The sequence below is a fragment of the Glarea lozoyensis genome (assembly GCF_000409485.1).
Source record: "Glarea lozoyensis ATCC 20868 chromosome Unknown GLAREA3, whole genome shotgun sequence".
NCBI lineage: Eukaryota > Fungi > Ascomycota > Leotiomycetes > Helotiales > Helotiaceae > Glarea > Glarea lozoyensis.
The window spans coordinates 1862307-1879277 of NW_007360998.1; the positions used below are offsets into that span (position 1 = coordinate 1862307).

Genomic DNA, 16971 nt, shown 5'->3' on the forward strand with positions numbered 1-16971 from the left:
ATTGTTAGCTGCAGGAGAGTGAACGCAATGCCTGTAAATAAATAACAAGGGGTGAAGCTTGACCCACGGTGCCTTGCGATACCACCATGACAGATCGAAACCACATTCCATGTTGTAAGATCACAATTGAATAGCGTGGAGATCTCTCATAATTCCCTCAGATTAGCTCTCCAAAGTTCTCATTCCCTACACTTACTATTCGACCGCGCCGTGAGGCAATGGTAAAATAGTCGGTTGGGCTGCAATTTTGGCTTTTTGGACACTTGGTCATCACCGGGTATGAAAGATCTCCAGGCTACTCGTGTCAAAAATATCAAAGGAAATCGCACATTCCTCACAAGGACAATACCTTCTTGAAACCTGTGAACAAATTAGCACCAGTTATAAAATATTCGAATAGAAACCTACCAGTCTACTCCGATTGAAAACTATTTCCGCCTTCAGCGATGTATTTAGTCAATTCACTGTCCCTTTCACTACCGATGGCCATCAACTTCAAACCCCCTTAAAGCGTCAAGCCACAAACAGTAACAGCTTCAGTAATGTGTCAAACATCTCCAGATGGTATGCGATTGTCGTCATTGTAGATATGAAATCAAGATTGGATGTCATCCTCGCAAGAAATTATGTTGACAATTTGACATGACTGACAAAAGAACACCAGAGTAAAATCCTGCTAAGATTTCTGTTCATATATACACACATTCTCAACGCATCTGGTTACCCGGATTGTTGAGTAGTGTTAGCTCATGAAAGTCTTCGTCATTGCAGGTGTGGTAGATAGAGAAGAAGGAACATGAGGTTGACGCGACGAATGTATGACCACGCGCCAACTACGCTAGTCCATTTTGGTACAAAACTAATCGCTGTCAGAGACGTCGGGGCACTTTTGCGATACACGTAATCAACTACAGCACCTCTTCCTAAAAAGTTGACAATCTCAGAACACAGTAATAATGGTGAGAATGACTCATTTGAATTCATCTATGCTTTTGAAACAACTCTGACATGCAATCAGGCGCGCAATTCGGAAAAGGCGCAATCCATGCTGTTTCGCTTTCGAGAAGCGCAAGCAGCAGATCTAGGCATTATCGATGTCGGACGAACTCGGCGGCCTAAGATGATTACGGAGGTCGCATCTATACCTACGTGCGAAAAATGGCGCGGTCAAGTGCTGAAAGAGATATCTCGCAAAGTTAGCAAGATTCAGGATCCAAGTCTAAGCGATTTCATGATTCGAGATCTGAATGATGAAATCAATAAGGCGATGAGGGAGAAACACATGTGGGAGGTACAGATACGGAATCTTGGGGGCCCAAATTATATGCGTGGAGGTGGGAAAGTGTATGATGAGGAAGGGCGAGAAATACCTGGGGGTGGAAAGGGTTATAGGTATGATCTTTGTGGCTTGGCTATGATGTTTGCTAATGAGTGTCGTGTAGATATTTTGGTCGGGCGAAAGAACTTCCTGGCGTCAAAGAGATGTTTGAAGCAGCAACGCCGAAACCGCGGCAGGACAAACCATTGGATACGAGGTCAGATTTACGGAAGCAAGTTGATGCATCATATTATGGATACAATCTTGATGAAGAAGACGGAACACTACTAGAGTACGAGTTACAGAAAGAACAAGAAGCGTTCGAGAATTTACTCGCAGGTAAAGATGGTCAAGCGCCTAAAGGCTGGGAGCCGCTGCCCGGTGATGCTGGAGATGGGGAGGCGTGGAAGCTACCTACACCGGAGGAGGTACAGGAGGAACTTGTCGAAAGGAGGAGGAGAAGATTATTGGATAAACTAGGCTAGGTTTAGAAGAAGCTTTCTCGAAACTAATGGACGAATTGATACCCTGCCAACGCTATCCATCTATGCTCCCTGGCCAAAAGTTTGTGCTCCATACTCCCTTGTTTGGATTTGCCTAAGAAAGGTTACCATCTAGAGGTTGCATCATGAAAGGCCGCCTTTGTGGCGCAGGTATTGGATGCAGACTATCGCTTTCTTAAAGGATCAATCATATCAACCTGGAAGTCCGTTGTCCATGGGAAGTAAAATCCCAAGTAGGAGTCCCCCTGTCTGCAACCCTGAAGAGTTCTGGCCTTCTGCTGATAAATAGACAGTGTACTGATTCGACTTATTCGCGCATTCGAGGTAAGGTCCTCGACAACACTTTCCGTTCGAAACCTCGAGTACACTTGCGCTACTTTCTCTATTGACACAACTCACTTCGACCAAACGAATCAAAAACTCCCTTGTTGGGTCTACTGGTTGGGTTTCTTGCGCTCATGAGCATGTACAACCCGTATCGAGTGTACCATTCGAGTCGACGGGCTCATGAGTCTACGGACACAAACAAGACTGGTCATCAGTCTTGCATCCAGAGGTATTGTATCGCCAACTGTGCTAGTGACGCGGTGTCAGAGAATTTCTACCATGTGAAGCCGATACCAGATGATTTCAAACACGATGCCCCTATTTTGCATCTTTTGGCAAAAACAGGCGTTTCGTCTCTTCGGTTGCTTTTTAATTGTCTCTTCAATTCTACGATTCATACCAGCAAAGATTCAGACGTGGGTATGAGCGTGATTCCACTTTTGCATGTTCCCAATCACAATTACTTAATTAGGTAGGTAGGTAGGTATTGTATAAGTTTCCGCTATATACGCTCGCAGTGTTGAACCACAAGTGTCCTTGGTTTGTTTTGTTTCCTGCATATTTTGGGAGTTTCGAGAACTAGACTGACCCTTCTAATAAGGATGAGAGGCACAATAAAAACATAGAATTTCCTCAACAACTCAAGCCGGTTCCTAATAACGTCTCCCCCTTTCACATTCAAATGCCGGGAGAAGAACAAAGATCTCCTGTTCTAATCTCTACGAGGTTGCCATCCGACCGCATCCGAACTTCGTTTGAAAGGCGGCCGAATCGATCAATCCAAATGTGGTTCATACGCAGGTGAAAATTACAAGATGTGAATCTACCCCAGCAACTTGTCAGTAACAGTTCCAATTTTTCACGAACCTACGTATCTTCTTCTGTTGCATGTGAGCAATCCAGTGATGTTAATTTCACTTTAATGTAAAATACCGGCCATTGTTAGTCGCCAAGTCAACAGACCTCTGAACTGAGCTTCAGCTTCAACCATCCAATTCACTCCACTCGGCACAACCATGGAACTTCAGCATCACTGAAATGAGTCACACATGTGTACTTTATATATTTGTTTCGGCAATTCGCGAGGAACGAATCAGAATCAACCACAAGATTGGTATACTGAGGGGACCGCAAGAACGAAGCTAGCTACTGGTGGTGTAGTAAAACTTCCGCACACCGCGACTACCCTCTCTCTCTGACATGAGTCCCCAATTGAGTCCAGCAGTTGATCCCACGAGGAGAGATTTGCTGCCTTCGCTGGTACGATATTGCAGTTAGCTGGATGAAAATAACCACCCCAGTTGTGATATCAAACTTGAAGGTGGGGTGCAACAAGGTCTTAGATAGGATATCAGTATACCTCAGCGTTGAAGTTCCTTCCGTACCTTCTCTGTCATTTATGATATGATGATTCTGACTCGAAAAAAAATTCTCCTCTATTTTTTTAATTTTCTTTTTCATTTTTTTTAGGGTTGTTAGGTTTGCTTCGTCATTACTCGCATGGCTCACGCCCTAGATTCACGGGTTCTGTGATCGCAAACGACAAATTGCTTATCATATATCTGTGTCTAGTACATAATTGGTACATTCTCTAGAGATGGATATTCCGTAACGCCTCGCTATGCTACCAAAATGCCGTATCCATATTATACAATTCATTCAAACTTGGCTTTACTCCTGGCAGTCTGTTCTGCCTTCATCCTCTTCCTAGCCTGGCTAAGACTCTCCTTTATATTTTCAGCCTTTTTGGCTTCCAAACCTCCCTCCTTAACCTCATCTAAGACAAAGTGTCCGAGATTCCCCTGTCTCCAACGTTGTATTATCCATAATGCGGCCGCGTCTGAATCTGGAACTCCCCCTTTCCCAAGTCTCCCAGTTTTCCGACATACCCTATCTAGGAAGAGATTGATATCATTCGTAGGTTCTGAGTAGTGTTCATATAATTCTGGTCCCTGATATTGCTTATTCATGTGGAAAAGTAAATAGTCGCAAAGCGTCGTCGGAGCAATAATAGTGTCCTTCACGCTCCCCACTAAGGCTAATTTCAACATCGCCTCATCATCTGGCACATAGGGAACGAAAACTCCCGGTGTATCAACAAGATAGACACCTTCCAGACCTCTCTCCACGTCCTTCTCTATGATTTTCACTCCACTTGCGATTTTCCTCGTGATGCCAGGTTGTGCGCCGGTGGATGCTGCTTTGGCTTTCTTCACACCTGCCATTCGTAGTGCATTAAGAAGAGATGATTTCCCAACGTTAGGCATACCGACGATCATGATCCGTGTTCCTAGCAGCGATTGCGCATTTTCGGCCAGTTCTTTCGTATAAGCAAGGACCGTCTTGACATCCCGCTTGCTTTTATGATCGGTGAAGAGAGTGTCGAATGGTTTGTGCCACTCCTTGATAATTTCCTCCCTCTAGACACCCGTAGATGGTTAGCCGTTGCCTGTAAATAAAACATTGGAAGTCTGTATACCCTCCGATCGTCGAGGTGGTCTTTACTTCCGAGATCTCGCTTGGTGTAGATTACAAGCCGCGGCCGACCCGCGAGGGTAGATTCAAACTGAGGGTTTCTTGATGTAAGTGGTACGCGATAGTCTCGACACTCTATAATAAGATCTATTGACGATAGCATCGTCTTCATCTTGGATAGACCTGATGCATGATGGCCGAGATAATAGGATCGTGGCAGGGACAATTGCGTGGGAAAAGTTGCCCGAGGTATAAACTGTGCCATTGGGCCAGAGATGAGTCTTTCTACTATGAATTGTATTGATGAGACATTGTTGAAGCCGATTGTAGTCTTTCTGGTGTTTGTTCAGAAGGCTGACGTTGAACAAGGCTGAGACCACTGGAATTTTTGTGACAGGCTTGTGGTCGCTAGCTTGCCGGTAACCAGGCAGGGGTCGACCGTGACGTCTCGAGGCTTATGAACCTCTTCCCTATTTTCATCAACCGAACAGTCAACATAGGCAATGATATAAGTCCTTTATAAACACTTTTCGTATCTACTTTTTGCAAAAATTTTGCATCCTTCCTGTTTTCCGGTCCCAATGTGTGATTTTTCAAGCTTTTCTGGATTGTTTCTGCTTCGTATTGCATTCCCTAGCACAATTCCAATCGCTAGGAACCAAGAAACGACAAGAGCCGGCCAAGCTGTTTTGTAGCTAATATCTCAACACTACGGTAGCACGTGGCGCAATCAGCGCGTTGACTCGTCATCGTCTAGAGCTCTTAGATTTTCACATTGAAAATCTTGCTTGAAAGGGTGTTCGAGGATACGCACCAGCCCGCTGGATAAGATAAGTGGCAGTTCGGGCATGATACTCGTTCCTTATGGTTGTCAAAATCTTATATTTCTGTGTATTATCCTCCCCAAGTCGCACCTCTTAACTTGAAGTTCCCGAATTATCACAATCTGAGACTAATAATAGTTTGTCCACGGCAAGGCACCTCCATGATTCTTGAATCCTGACCCCGTAAGATTTCGTTGAGTGACGAGATATGGGTAATACTCACTTAGCGGTGGAAAATGGATTACCTGCTCTTGATATCGACTCGGCTTCGACTTTGACACACGATGTCCCATCTCGATGCTCATCTATGTGCAGAGAGAAGAGAACCACCGAAACAGAAAGACAGCAATCGCTCGGTCTGGCACATGACTTGCATATCATAAGAGATAAAACCACGTTCGAGAAGGCCCATAACGCTCAAGGGGTGGCCAACTATAACTCCATGGCACCATTCACGAAACAACCACTCCGAAGGCGCTTACAGTCTCTTTTTTCGTCTGGTGGCAAACTCCAGCCATTCCGGCTGCTGAAGCAAGACGTTTCGAACATTAAGAAGCGATATGTATCGGATTGGACTCTCTTCAATCAGTTGGTTTTTGCGAGCGCTGTCTATGTCTTCTTCACCAATATACTCCCAGGAATTACTTTTGCTGGTGATTTACACGTGTTAACGGGCATGACTTGGGGAACGATTGAAGTGGTTTTCAGTACGGGATTATGCGGTATAATATTCTCGTTGTATGTGATCTGTCCTCACTCATGTATTGCAACACTCACTGATTAAATCCGGGCAGATTTTCCATCCAACCACTCACTATTCTAGGGGTCACTGGACCATTTTCTGTTCTGGCCGAAAATATTTACGAGCTCTGCGAGACGTCCTTTCAAGTGAGTGCCATCACGAAATTCTCCGAAACCCGCTGACATGTGCCTAGGTAGACTTTCTCTCCTTAATGGCATGGTCGCTCATCCACGCTGGTTGGATGCATTACTTGCTAGCAATATTCAACGCTCACGACTGGACCATGCAATACGTGACAACATTCAGTGGCGATATCTTCTCCCTACTGAATAGTGTTATTTATTTTCACAAGGCAATTCAAGAACTGCAAAGGAACCACGCTGCTGTTTCCTTTGCTTCTTTTCTGTACTCTGTTATCGGCGCAGTTGGCACTTTCCTACTTGCAGTAACTTTGTCTACGGCCAACAGTTGGAAACCGCTGTTCCATCGATATTTTCGAATGGGCTTGTCTGAATATGCTGCTGCAATTTCGATTATCCTTTTCATTGGCATACCTCATATTGGTGAACTTGCCACATTAGACAAGCAAACATTGGTGGTCCAGACAACTTTTAGACCGTCGAGTCCCAGTAGGGACGTATTCTTTGTTCGATTTTGGGAGCTTCCCGTTGAGTGGGTGTTCCTAGCCATGATACCCGGAGCTATCATCACCGTACTCTTCTATTTCGACCATGAGATCAGTAGCATCATTTGTACCATTGATCGCTATGGGACTAAGAAGCCAGGGGGGTTCGCGTGGGATATTGTGTTGCTAGGCACCACAACAGCGCTCTGTGGAATACTTGGGATCCCACCCGCTAATGGTCTTTTACCTCAAGCACCTCTCCATTCAGAGTCGCTGCTCCATTCCGTAGCGGCTGAAACCCACGTCCAGGACGAGTCAACGGCGCAGGGCAAGGTGGAAGTGGTGGAGAGGCAAGAAATATATGAGCAACGCTGGTCGCCATTTTTGCAAGCTGCTGCAATACTCGTCTTCGTCTCGCCGCCCTTCCAGCACGTCCTAGGTCTGACACCGACATCAGTTCTAGCTGGCCTGTTCCTTTTCATGGGAGAGCAATCCCTAGCTGTGAATCCTATATTATATAGATTTTTCTATATCCTCACACCGCCGTCTGAATTACCACCCTTGCCGAAAGGTGTACCAAGTTATTGGGGGATCCATGGATTTACAGTGGTTCAAATATTAATGACAGGAATCATTTTTTACGTCACCTTGACAACCGCGGCTCCTGCATTTCCCATTATCATAATCGCTCTCGTTCCAGTAAGACTACTGGTTATGAACAGAGTCTGGGGAAGAGAAACGTTGAGATTTGTTGATGCTTGGGCATGCAAAAACGGTACACCAGAAGACGACGAGGACGAAAGGAATAGAATCACGGGACACAACCGCTCAAACTTTGAGAATGAGCAAGATAGAAGCGAAGGCATTGTGGGAGACCATCATGTCTAGGCTGCAACGAATAACATGCGGATAGCTGGAATACAACAGCTTCCATGGATGCTAACCACGGGCACTTCCCAGAGACAAAGCCTTGAAATTGTTGAACGAGAAGCCAGTTGATACATAGCGAATCGTGGCATGTTTGCGTGGAACGTGATGGCCGAACTAAATTATAGCAAGTAGCTTGTCCGGCTAATTCCAATTGTCGGGATGCCGGATAATTCGAGATGATAGCTCTAGCGGCTCAACTATATTGGGGCCCTAAGCTATGTAACTGAGTAGCAGAGAGGACAACTGCTGACAATGTAGGCGGTTCCAGGCCCGGAGACGATCACCCTTAAACTTCCGTAACACTTAAAAGTATTACAGCAAAACTTCTCCGGGGAATTGGGAATGGACAATGGAAAAACAAATGCGCGGACGGGCAGAGGCGCAAAAGGTGGGATGTGAGCCCAGCAGCGGAGATGCTCCTTGGACATGTTGAGCCGAATGAGTAAGATAGACTAGATATCACAAACATGTTTTTTGTAGCGCTGACTGAGAGGAACCTGAGAGCTCTGTGATTATTCAGTTTTTACGAAGTCGAATGAAGCTGTCTCGTTGGTCCGTACATTATCAATTTCAGACAATGCGACGGTGGACATGCTTGTTGCAGGTGGGGTGCATCTAGCGAGCGCGGGCGATATGCTACCGCCACTCCGCTCCGTAATTGCCTCACATGATCTCACCCGGACTGCTGTTGTCCGGACCGTTGCGTGCACCTATTGGTTTCGGGCCTGTCTAGGGCTTAGTAACACCCCTACTAATGGCTTATGACGATAGCTCCAGTTCGTGCCGACGACAGAAACGAGAGGAAAAGCCGCGACTTTGACCCCGCCGTGTTTAGACGTTTCCGACAACACCTCAACAACAAAAACTCTTCGTCCTGCATAAAACGTTGCTCTTCATACCACGAACTTTACCATCCACAACCGCACACTTTGATATACCCCATACACAAAATTACAATCATGCCTAACTCTCTGGAACAGCTCAAGGCCGCTGGCACCGTACGTTTTTACCCCTCCATCGTGTCCCCGCCGGGTCAAGAAGATGGTGTGATGCAACCGACATTGTCACTTTGAGATGAAAATTGAAAGCTTTGCTAACATGAAGTTCTTGATCAGACCGTTGTCAGTGATTCTGGTAAGCAGTTCAAACCTAATTGTCTCCTCAATTGTATGCTAACAATCTCGCAGGTGATTTTACTTGTAAGTCCACCACGCCACTTTTACAGCTTTGGGCTCGTTATCTCGAGCATCGATAGATCTTACGATCACAATCAACACGGACGAGAGGCTAACAATACAACAGCCATCGGAAAATACAAGCCACAAGATGCCACCACCAACCCTTCGCTTATCCTCGCAGCCTCCAAGAAAGAGGAATATGCCAAGCTTATGGACGTTGCTGTTGCATACGGAAAGGAGCACGGCGACTCATTGGACGAAAAGATTGATGCCACTCTAGACAGGCTGTTGGTTGAGTTCGGAAAGGAGATCTTAGCAATTGTTCCAGGAAAGGTCTCCACCGAAGTCGATGCTCGATTTTCCTTCTCCACCAAAGGTTCAGTTGATAAGGCATTACACATCATCGAGGTTTGTCCCCCCCAATCATCCAAGCTAGTGATCCAGCAGCAATAAACTAAGTACCTCCCAGCTTTACAAGTCCATCGGTATCGACAAGTCCCGCGTCTTGATCAAGATCGCTGCTACGTGGGAAGGTATCCAGGCTGCCCGTATTCTCCAAAAGGACCATGCAATCAACGTCAATCTTACTCTCATGTTCTCCCAAGTTCAAGCTATTGCCGCCGCGGAGGCTGGGGCATTCCTGATCTCTCCTTTCGTTGGACGTATTCTCGACTGGTACAAGGCAAAGACTGGAAAGACCTATAGCAAGGAGGAAGACCCAGGAGTCGCCTCTGTTAAGGCTATCTTCGATTACTACAAGAAGTTCGGATACAAGACCATTGTCATGGGTGCCTCTTTCCGAAATGTCGGTGAGATCACCGAATTGGCCGGATGCGACTACCTGACAATTTCAGTAAGTAAACTTCGTTTCCTAATTTATGAGCTATTTTCTCTAACACATCTACAGCCAAATCTCCTTGAGGAAATGATGGGATCCAATGATGACGTACCAAAGAAACTCGATGCCGGAGGCGCTAAGAACCTCGATATCGAGAAGAAGTCATATGTCGACGATGAGTCTCTTTTCCGTTTTGACTTCAACGAAGACCAAATGGCTGTTGAGAAGCTCCGAGAAGGTATCAGCAAATTCGCCGCCGATGCGCTTACCCTCAAAGATATCCTCCAGAAGAAGATCGAGGCATAGATTGCGTTTTGATTTGGTGTTTCAGCATGTGTGCCAGAACCGGATGATGTGGGGATGAGGGATTGAATATTGATACACACATGAGAAATATGGTTGGTGTAAATGGATGACAATGCAAGACTGCACTGAATGTAGCTAAGCTTTATGAACAAAAGGCAAATAAATTGGCCAGGTCAATAATGGAGAAATGATTTTATTACGAGCTCTATCCCGCGGTCGCCTTTATTGCAAATTGTGCTTGCACTTATAATTTAACAAAATTCTAACGCAATGAAGCGTTGGGCCAACAGGTGTAATAACTTGAGACGCATCTCTTGTTATTCGCAAAAAGTTGCAGTTTAATCATTTCAAATAAAACCAAATCAAAGAGGCTAGATTACAAGAACATTGAGATACTCCAGCGCAACACGAATCAGTGGGTATTACTTTCATTGTTCATTCATGAAGATATATGCCATGGTCATACAAAAAAGCCTCCATCCAACCTTTAAAAGCGCTAATCTCATCTCAAAAACAGGAAAAAAGATTAAACACCCAAACGCCATGCATGAAAAGAAAAGTACACCCCCGTTCTCAAGCTTCAAGAAAAACAAAAAAATCCCATATCCCAGTGAATAATTCCTAGAGCCCACATTTCATATCCTATATGCAGGAGCTCTTTTCGCATTCCGGAGGCCGTGAAAGTTGAGTAATTAGGTAGGGATAGTTGCGTGAGACATCTGTCTCGGGGTTGTTTGTTTTAAAAATAGCTCTTCCTCTTCTGTTGTGAGGCAGAAAGCTTTAAGCAACAGCGCACTGCGACCGTTATTTATTGTCTCTTGGACATGCTTTTCCCGGATTTTAGCTGTCGGCAACATTGCAGTGCCTGGGCGCCCATGCTAATGGACAGAAGCTCATTCCGAATGACCCTCGTTAAGCACCATTTCAAGCACGATCTGGTTTGTCGACACCTCTGGATGCGCCATTGCCAGCTTGAGCGTCCTCTTCTCCGCGGTTGCGCCTCCGAACCCAGCCATCTGGCTGTTCGCCGCCCCGGCTCCCAGCGGATTGATACCATAATCGAGACATCTCACATCTCTACCAGCAATCACCTGTCTTAAACGACCGTTTTCTGCATTTCGGACTTCAACAAAATCCGCGTCGAACAAGACAAGATACGCGCCGTACATTGCGGCCTTCTGTGCCCGGCCAACGAACTCCATTATCACAGAGCGCGAAACCTCGCCGTGCTTATCGACATATACACCGCACTCCTCATAACACAACAGGAATTCCGAGTCTGACAAGCGAAACATGCCCAGAGGCTTTTGATCGCGTAATCGAGCCGCAATATTCCCTATTGCAGGGTTCTTTGTGTCGGGTATACTCATAGGTACCTTTTTATCGAGAGTCATTAGCTCGAACCCTTTCTGAGTCGAGATGGCAATATAGCTGTGGAAAAGATTGATCGTGAAGCATTCGGTTGGAATATAAAACTCGTCATACTCCCGGAAGAATTCGGTGCTTCCACCTTTCTTCAAGCTGCCAAACAATCTGGACTTCTTCTCTGTCGATTTTTGGAACACTGGCTCTAGTACTTTGAATGTTGAGTGAAGACTCTCCTTTTTCTTGTAAAACACGAGTGTGCGTTCTTTCATCCTTGCTGTGGCGAAAAAGGATACGTCTCGGGTTCCAGAGAGCTTTTGGGGCGCTTTGCGAGCGGAATCTGCATGTGGCCCGGGAAAATTAGAGACGGGAACTATCACATCAAGGTGATAGGCTATTAGCGATTTGTCGGCAATAATGAGGCACAATGAGAACTCTTCCAGGACAGCTATTTGTGTGACTTTACTGATTTGAATAGACTAGATTGTGTTAGCAATGATTCGGATTTCCAGACTTGTCAACTCACTCTTGTCCAACCTCGAGGATTGTTAGCCTCAGACGTATAAACACCATAGTCTGTACCAATTGCAATCATGGCCTTGCCAAAGCAGTTGAAAGCTGTAGCACAGTTGACTTGCGCTCTACAGACAGGTCCGGGCCGCGGACCTGCACCATAAATTCGCTCCATCTCACGGATAGAACGTTCCAAAGGTGTTCCTTTGACAGAGACTACATTTCTCTGTGCGGCGCTTGACAAGATATCATTCCCAAATGCAGTATCTGCCATAACTCGCAAACGAAAGGGCTCAGCGTTCTGCTCAAACAACGAAGCAGCGTGACGTGTCTTTGCCTCGAGAATCTTTTCGCACCAGTCTTGTCGATTCTGAGCTGTAGGTGCGTATAAGGTGTATACCTCTGTTTTCCCAAGATGCTTCACTCGGAAAGGAAACATCGACTTAGCATCAGTCTCACTTGCTCCAGTAGGGACTTTCGTCACAGAATTCATCGTCGTTATTGACTGATTCGAGTTGGTGTGTTCGAGGGGATTTACTCCATTTGAGGTCCCAGATCGATTGAGTCTTAGGTCGGAACCACCTTGGCCCAATTTAGCCGTGGTAGTAACAGCTCCTACTCCCCTCAGGTTCTTAACTACGGGATCATCGCTAGTGCTCTCAAGAACTAGAAGCTGCATAGGTATTGGCTAGAAATATTAGTATTAGGGCACAAATTGAACAAGAAATGGAAACGTACAAGTTTTGACACATCATAGACGTCCTTCTGTTTGCCTGTGGTCTTATCCCGCTGATTTAACAACTTAGCCAACACAAGGTAATGGTCAAAAAGGATGCAGTGCGTTTCGAGCCACGTAAATCTATTTGCACCAGCACGTTGGAGCTCGCCCTTGAATATGAGTTCCCGTCCCAAATGATCCAAGTTAAGCTCAACTCTCTCCATACCAGGCCGGAGGAAGAGTTTTGACTGCAAGTCGATCATTTCCACCTTTTTAGATTGTTCATCGACCTTAGCATCGCATTCAAGTGTGACGGCTTTAATTTCCTCAATAGCCATGGCCAATGTGGCTTTCTCCTCGGTATCTTGTGTCATATTCTTGAGTACTGTTCCTAGTAACAACGTGTATCGCTGTAATCTGGTAATGGGCGCCTTCAGGTATGTATTCCAGTCCAGTCGACCTGACAATTTATTGTCCCGAGCTTGATCTAAAAATTGTCGGAAAAGCAGATTCTTGTCTGCTTCTCTTCGAACAAGGTGCGTGGCATACGGAAAGCTGGCTGCATACTCTATGTATGCCGTTCTGGCTTTTCTGATCCATTCTCTAAAGATGTCGCTGAAGCCAATGACCCACGGCCCTTGCTCTTTCTGGCGGTATTTTAATTGTGCCAATAGATAGTTCTCATTGACTTCTTTGATGCCCTCGACCTTCCCGAACACGTTTGAGATAAATTTGTTCAATTTTGCTTTTGCAATGATCGGGGGTTGCCAAGAAGATAGGTCATCGCGATACAAAACACGAAGCACGTTTATTTGATCCATAAAAAGATCTTCAGACATCACAATCTCATGTAGGTTGTTCTGGCGTTCGATCTCTTTTCTGCTCGCACCATCAAGTTGCTCCTTGGTGAGTTTGAAAAACGTGACCCAGTCTTCCGTCTTCCTCGCTGGCTCAAGAACTTGTGCTTGCAGATTAATCTTTTTGAGAGTTCGAGTGCAGTGGTGAGAATAACATCGCCCAGGAGCCTCATGTTCATGCAGTTTGGGCGCGTAGCAACCCGAGCCAGTCAGTTGCCACAAAACGCCAGACACCTCACCTTGGCCAAGTTTAACCCATTCTTCCTCTGGAACCAAGATGCCCGCTTCCAACATGGTCTTCACAACTCTTGCACTTAATGTCTCGGCGTCCGCCGTATTCATCGTGGGAACTTTGTGGGTGAACAAAGACACGAGCGCTTCCTCAATAGCCTTCTGCCTGAGATCCGATTCTCCCTCACCAGAATCCCCACCAGTCATCTCTCGGATCCAATCAGCCAGACCGCTCAATGCCCAAGGTTCCTCACATTTCTTAAAATCCGCCGAGGATAGTTTGGAAAGTCCGAATTTCTTGCGACGCCCAGCTGGTAGAGCGGGTAAATCCAATGTAATCGAAGATTGAGGTGTTCCGACATCATAGCCATCTAGGCCACTGGCGGATCGAAGTCCCATGCGTGCTGCTTTTTGTTTCGCTTGACGTTCTTCGGCATCTGTCTTCGAGCGAACTGGTGGGACGGCATGTGGAGTACTACTATGGCTTGACAAAGACGTTGAACGAGGAACATGCTGGCCAGCAGGACTGAGCATGCTCTGCGGGTTATAAGCGTCGTTTGGTGCGTACATTGGCCGTGTGCCCTCAACACTTGAAGAGTAAGAGTGCGAGTAGGCTGGTTGAGCATTACGGTAACTACCCGCCGCCATCAATTGTGGCGTGGTGTTTTCAGAGAGAGGTGGGACTGATGGCAGTGGTCGGTTCTTGTTGCTCGAACCGCCCCCTATACCAGGATGATAGAACAGCTCCGGCATGTCCTCTCGGGTCGGACTATCACTGCCCGACAGACCACCAGGCCTGGAGTCTGATGCACGGGAAGCCAAGGACCGTTCATCACCTTCATCAAAGCTAAGTCGGTGGCCACGGGGATGTGAGCTAGGTCGTTGAAGGCCTCCAGTTCCAGATGTGTCAACCCTTGCAGCTTCAAAAGCGGGAAATGGATGAATGGCACCCTCTCCAGGTATAGCATAGTCGGTCATCCCTCCAAGCCCGGGAGCAGGAGTGTGGCTATAGCTCTCTGACCTTCCAAGCTGGTGCGGAGTGGGTAAAGGCCGGCTCTGGTCCTCCATTTCGCTGCTATGACCAGTGTTAAGCCCTCCGAGTTCTCCCCCATAGGACAAATGCGCTCCACCATACCCTCCACCAGCAAGTCCAAGATCCATATTCTTATAATCGCTATCGCTACTCTCATCTTGGAAATGTGTGTGTTGAGATGATTGGTTGTCATACGCAGCAAAACTTAGAGCACCTGCTCCACCAGCAACACCTTGCTGGGCATCTAGTTCATCTGCCAGTCTCATAGCCTCTATTCCTGCAGCAGCCTCAGCATCGCTGTCGATTTCAGCACCGGTATCGTTCTCATCGTCATCGTCATCCGGGTATTCGCCGTATGTGGATCGATGGTTGTTCGGATTTAACGTAGAAGCTGTCGACGCGTATCTTTCAACTCCACCATGTGGCCCCGACCCAATCGTACTCGCCCTTGAGTCGTATCGGTTGAGATTTTGAATCTCATTATCCAGCAAGTCGCCATTGTACTGACCCGTTGCTGGAGGCCTCATTCGCTGAGACTGCGACTGATCTTTCAACGCGTCACCTATATCAGCAAAAAGCTGTTCTTGTGATAAATCCTCCTCTTCTTGGCCTTGAATCCCTAATCCCCAGTCATCATTGTCGCCAACGGCCTCAGCTGGTGCGTTGGGAAGCGGTCGAAAAGTCGGATGTCGTTGTAGTCCGGTTCCAGTGGGAGAAGACGCAGAAGCTCTAGTGGAATGGCTAGCAGAGCTCCTGGTTCGAGTCGCGTAGGATGCCGACTCATGGTCTTGGTTTGGGTATGTGGGGAGCGTGACAGGTGATGTATAGGCAGAATATTCCGGATACTGCGCCTGGCTCGAGCTAGATGTTCGATAATCTGTCTGATTGTAAACTCCACCATTTGAAGGATATGGGGCTACTGGCGGGTTGTATGAGTGCTGTGATGAGGCAGCTGGATTTTGAGATGCGTACGGATGGGTGTGAGGAGAATCGTAAACAGCGTGCGGCTGCTGATGAGCTGGAGGGGCTACATATTGCTGCTGGGGGCTCCATTGCATGTTGGGTGACTGTGGGACCTGCGGCATGGAGACTGGCGGCTGGCCATAAGAAGGGGCATAGGAATTGTAGCCCGAGACCGTGGTGTGGCGTACTGGAGGTTGTACTGGAGGCTGATATGCCGCTGGGTTATACGGCGTATGTCCCAGGGAGGGCGTTGCAGGAGATGTATTGTTATATGCAGGTTGCGGTCGATACTGGACAGATTGGGAATTTGTTCTGGCAAAATGTTGGGGATTGTACGGTGCTTGTGGTAGACCTGGAGAAGCAGCATTGCCAGCAAATGGTTGATATTGATGTTGATACCCAGAAAGTGCCGGACTTGTACTTCCTATTGAACTTCGACCCGGCGAATGAGGGCTCTGTGCCGAGGAGGTTGGACTCGTCAAGTAGTGCTCCTCCTGTGGCATTGCCATTCGTCCTGGCGGTTGCGGGGGAGCGTATCGATTGTTTCCCTGCTCCAGGTAAGGCGCATCATCGCCATTGTCAAAGCTGGACTGTCTATGCAAACCCGAGTGAGAGCTTGCTTGGTCGTGAGAGCCTGGTGTCCCATATTGGGCTGGAGGCACATGCCCATAGCGTCGCTGTCCATTCTGTCGAAAAGACATCCTTAACACTTGACTATTGCGATGCGCCCAACTGACTGCCGTGCGAATACTGACTCGATTCCAGAAACCTGGTGGGTGTAAGTGCGCTCTAAGATGTCGTGGACGCAGGTTTTGCGAAGCAGCCGGTGGTGTTGTCGTCACCCGCGCAAAGCCTCGAGTGGTGTCTACTACATCCGCGAGCGCCTCTGCGCAGCTATTTACACAATTGGAAAAGGCCCCATGTGCTCGCGAGACTGCAAGACGTCCGATGGTGCTGTCGTTTCGATGCAGCTACAGCTTGACGATACAGCCAAGCGCTGCCAACGTCTGCGTTCCTTCTGCTCGATGGTCGAGTTAGATATCGTACAATGTGGAGGCGGATACAGTCGCGGGCCTCGTTGCGAAGAACGGCGTCGTTGGGCGGGCAAGCAAGCGCCGGTGCTATCTTTTGCGGAGGGGAGGAGGTTTGACGCAACGGAAAGGGTGTTCGAATTACGCCAGTGAGCGAGACAAGTGTTTTGCAGATGAGATAGGGATCGCGAGGT

The 16971-nt window shown here is 47.1% G+C and overlaps 5 protein-coding genes across 5 annotated transcripts; 3 read left to right on the forward strand and 2 right to left on the reverse strand.

Annotated features, from left to right (window-relative positions):
• Positions 1 to 1045: 1045 nt before the first annotated feature.
• GLAREA_00596 (ISY1) lies at positions 1046 to 1803 on the forward strand (the record flags this gene model as incomplete). Its single annotated transcript, XM_008085354.1, has 2 exons — positions 1046 to 1392; positions 1443 to 1803. 2 exons carry the CDS (start codon positions 1046 to 1048, stop codon positions 1801 to 1803), a joined length of 708 nt encoding a protein of 235 aa, XP_008083545.1.
• A 2000-nt stretch (positions 1804 to 3803) lies between these two features.
• GLAREA_00597 (P-loop containing nucleoside triphosphate hydrolase) lies at positions 3804 to 4795 on the reverse strand (the record flags this gene model as incomplete). Its single annotated transcript, XM_008085355.1, has 2 exons — positions 3804 to 4568; positions 4628 to 4795. 2 exons carry the CDS (start codon positions 4793 to 4795, stop codon positions 3804 to 3806), a joined length of 933 nt encoding a protein of 310 aa, XP_008083546.1.
• An 860-nt stretch (positions 4796 to 5655) lies between these two features.
• Positions 5656 to 7702, forward strand: GLAREA_00598 (anion exchange protein, putative; the record flags this gene model as incomplete). Its single annotated transcript, XM_008085356.1, has 3 exons — positions 5656 to 6185; positions 6242 to 6335; positions 6383 to 7702. The coding sequence occupies 3 exons, from the start codon at positions 5656 to 5658 to the stop codon at positions 7700 to 7702; spliced, it is 1944 nt and encodes a 647-aa protein (XP_008083547.1).
• Positions 7703 to 8703: 1001 nt separating this feature from the next.
• Positions 8704 to 10066, forward strand: GLAREA_00599 (Aldolase; the record flags this gene model as incomplete). Its single annotated transcript, XM_008085357.1, has 6 exons — positions 8704 to 8742; positions 8860 to 8878; positions 8932 to 8943; positions 9047 to 9330; positions 9392 to 9775; positions 9830 to 10066. The coding sequence occupies 6 exons, from the start codon at positions 8704 to 8706 to the stop codon at positions 10064 to 10066; spliced, it is 975 nt and encodes a 324-aa protein (XP_008083548.1).
• Positions 10067 to 10959: 893 nt separating this feature from the next.
• Positions 10960 to 16447, reverse strand: GLAREA_00600 (DBL homology (DH-domain); the record flags this gene model as incomplete). The annotated part of the gene is made up of 3 exons (XM_008085358.1): positions 10960 to 11910; positions 11958 to 12632; positions 12683 to 16447. 3 exons carry the CDS (start codon positions 16445 to 16447, stop codon positions 10960 to 10962), a joined length of 5391 nt encoding a protein of 1796 aa, XP_008083549.1.
• Positions 16448 to 16971: the final 524 nt, after the last annotated feature.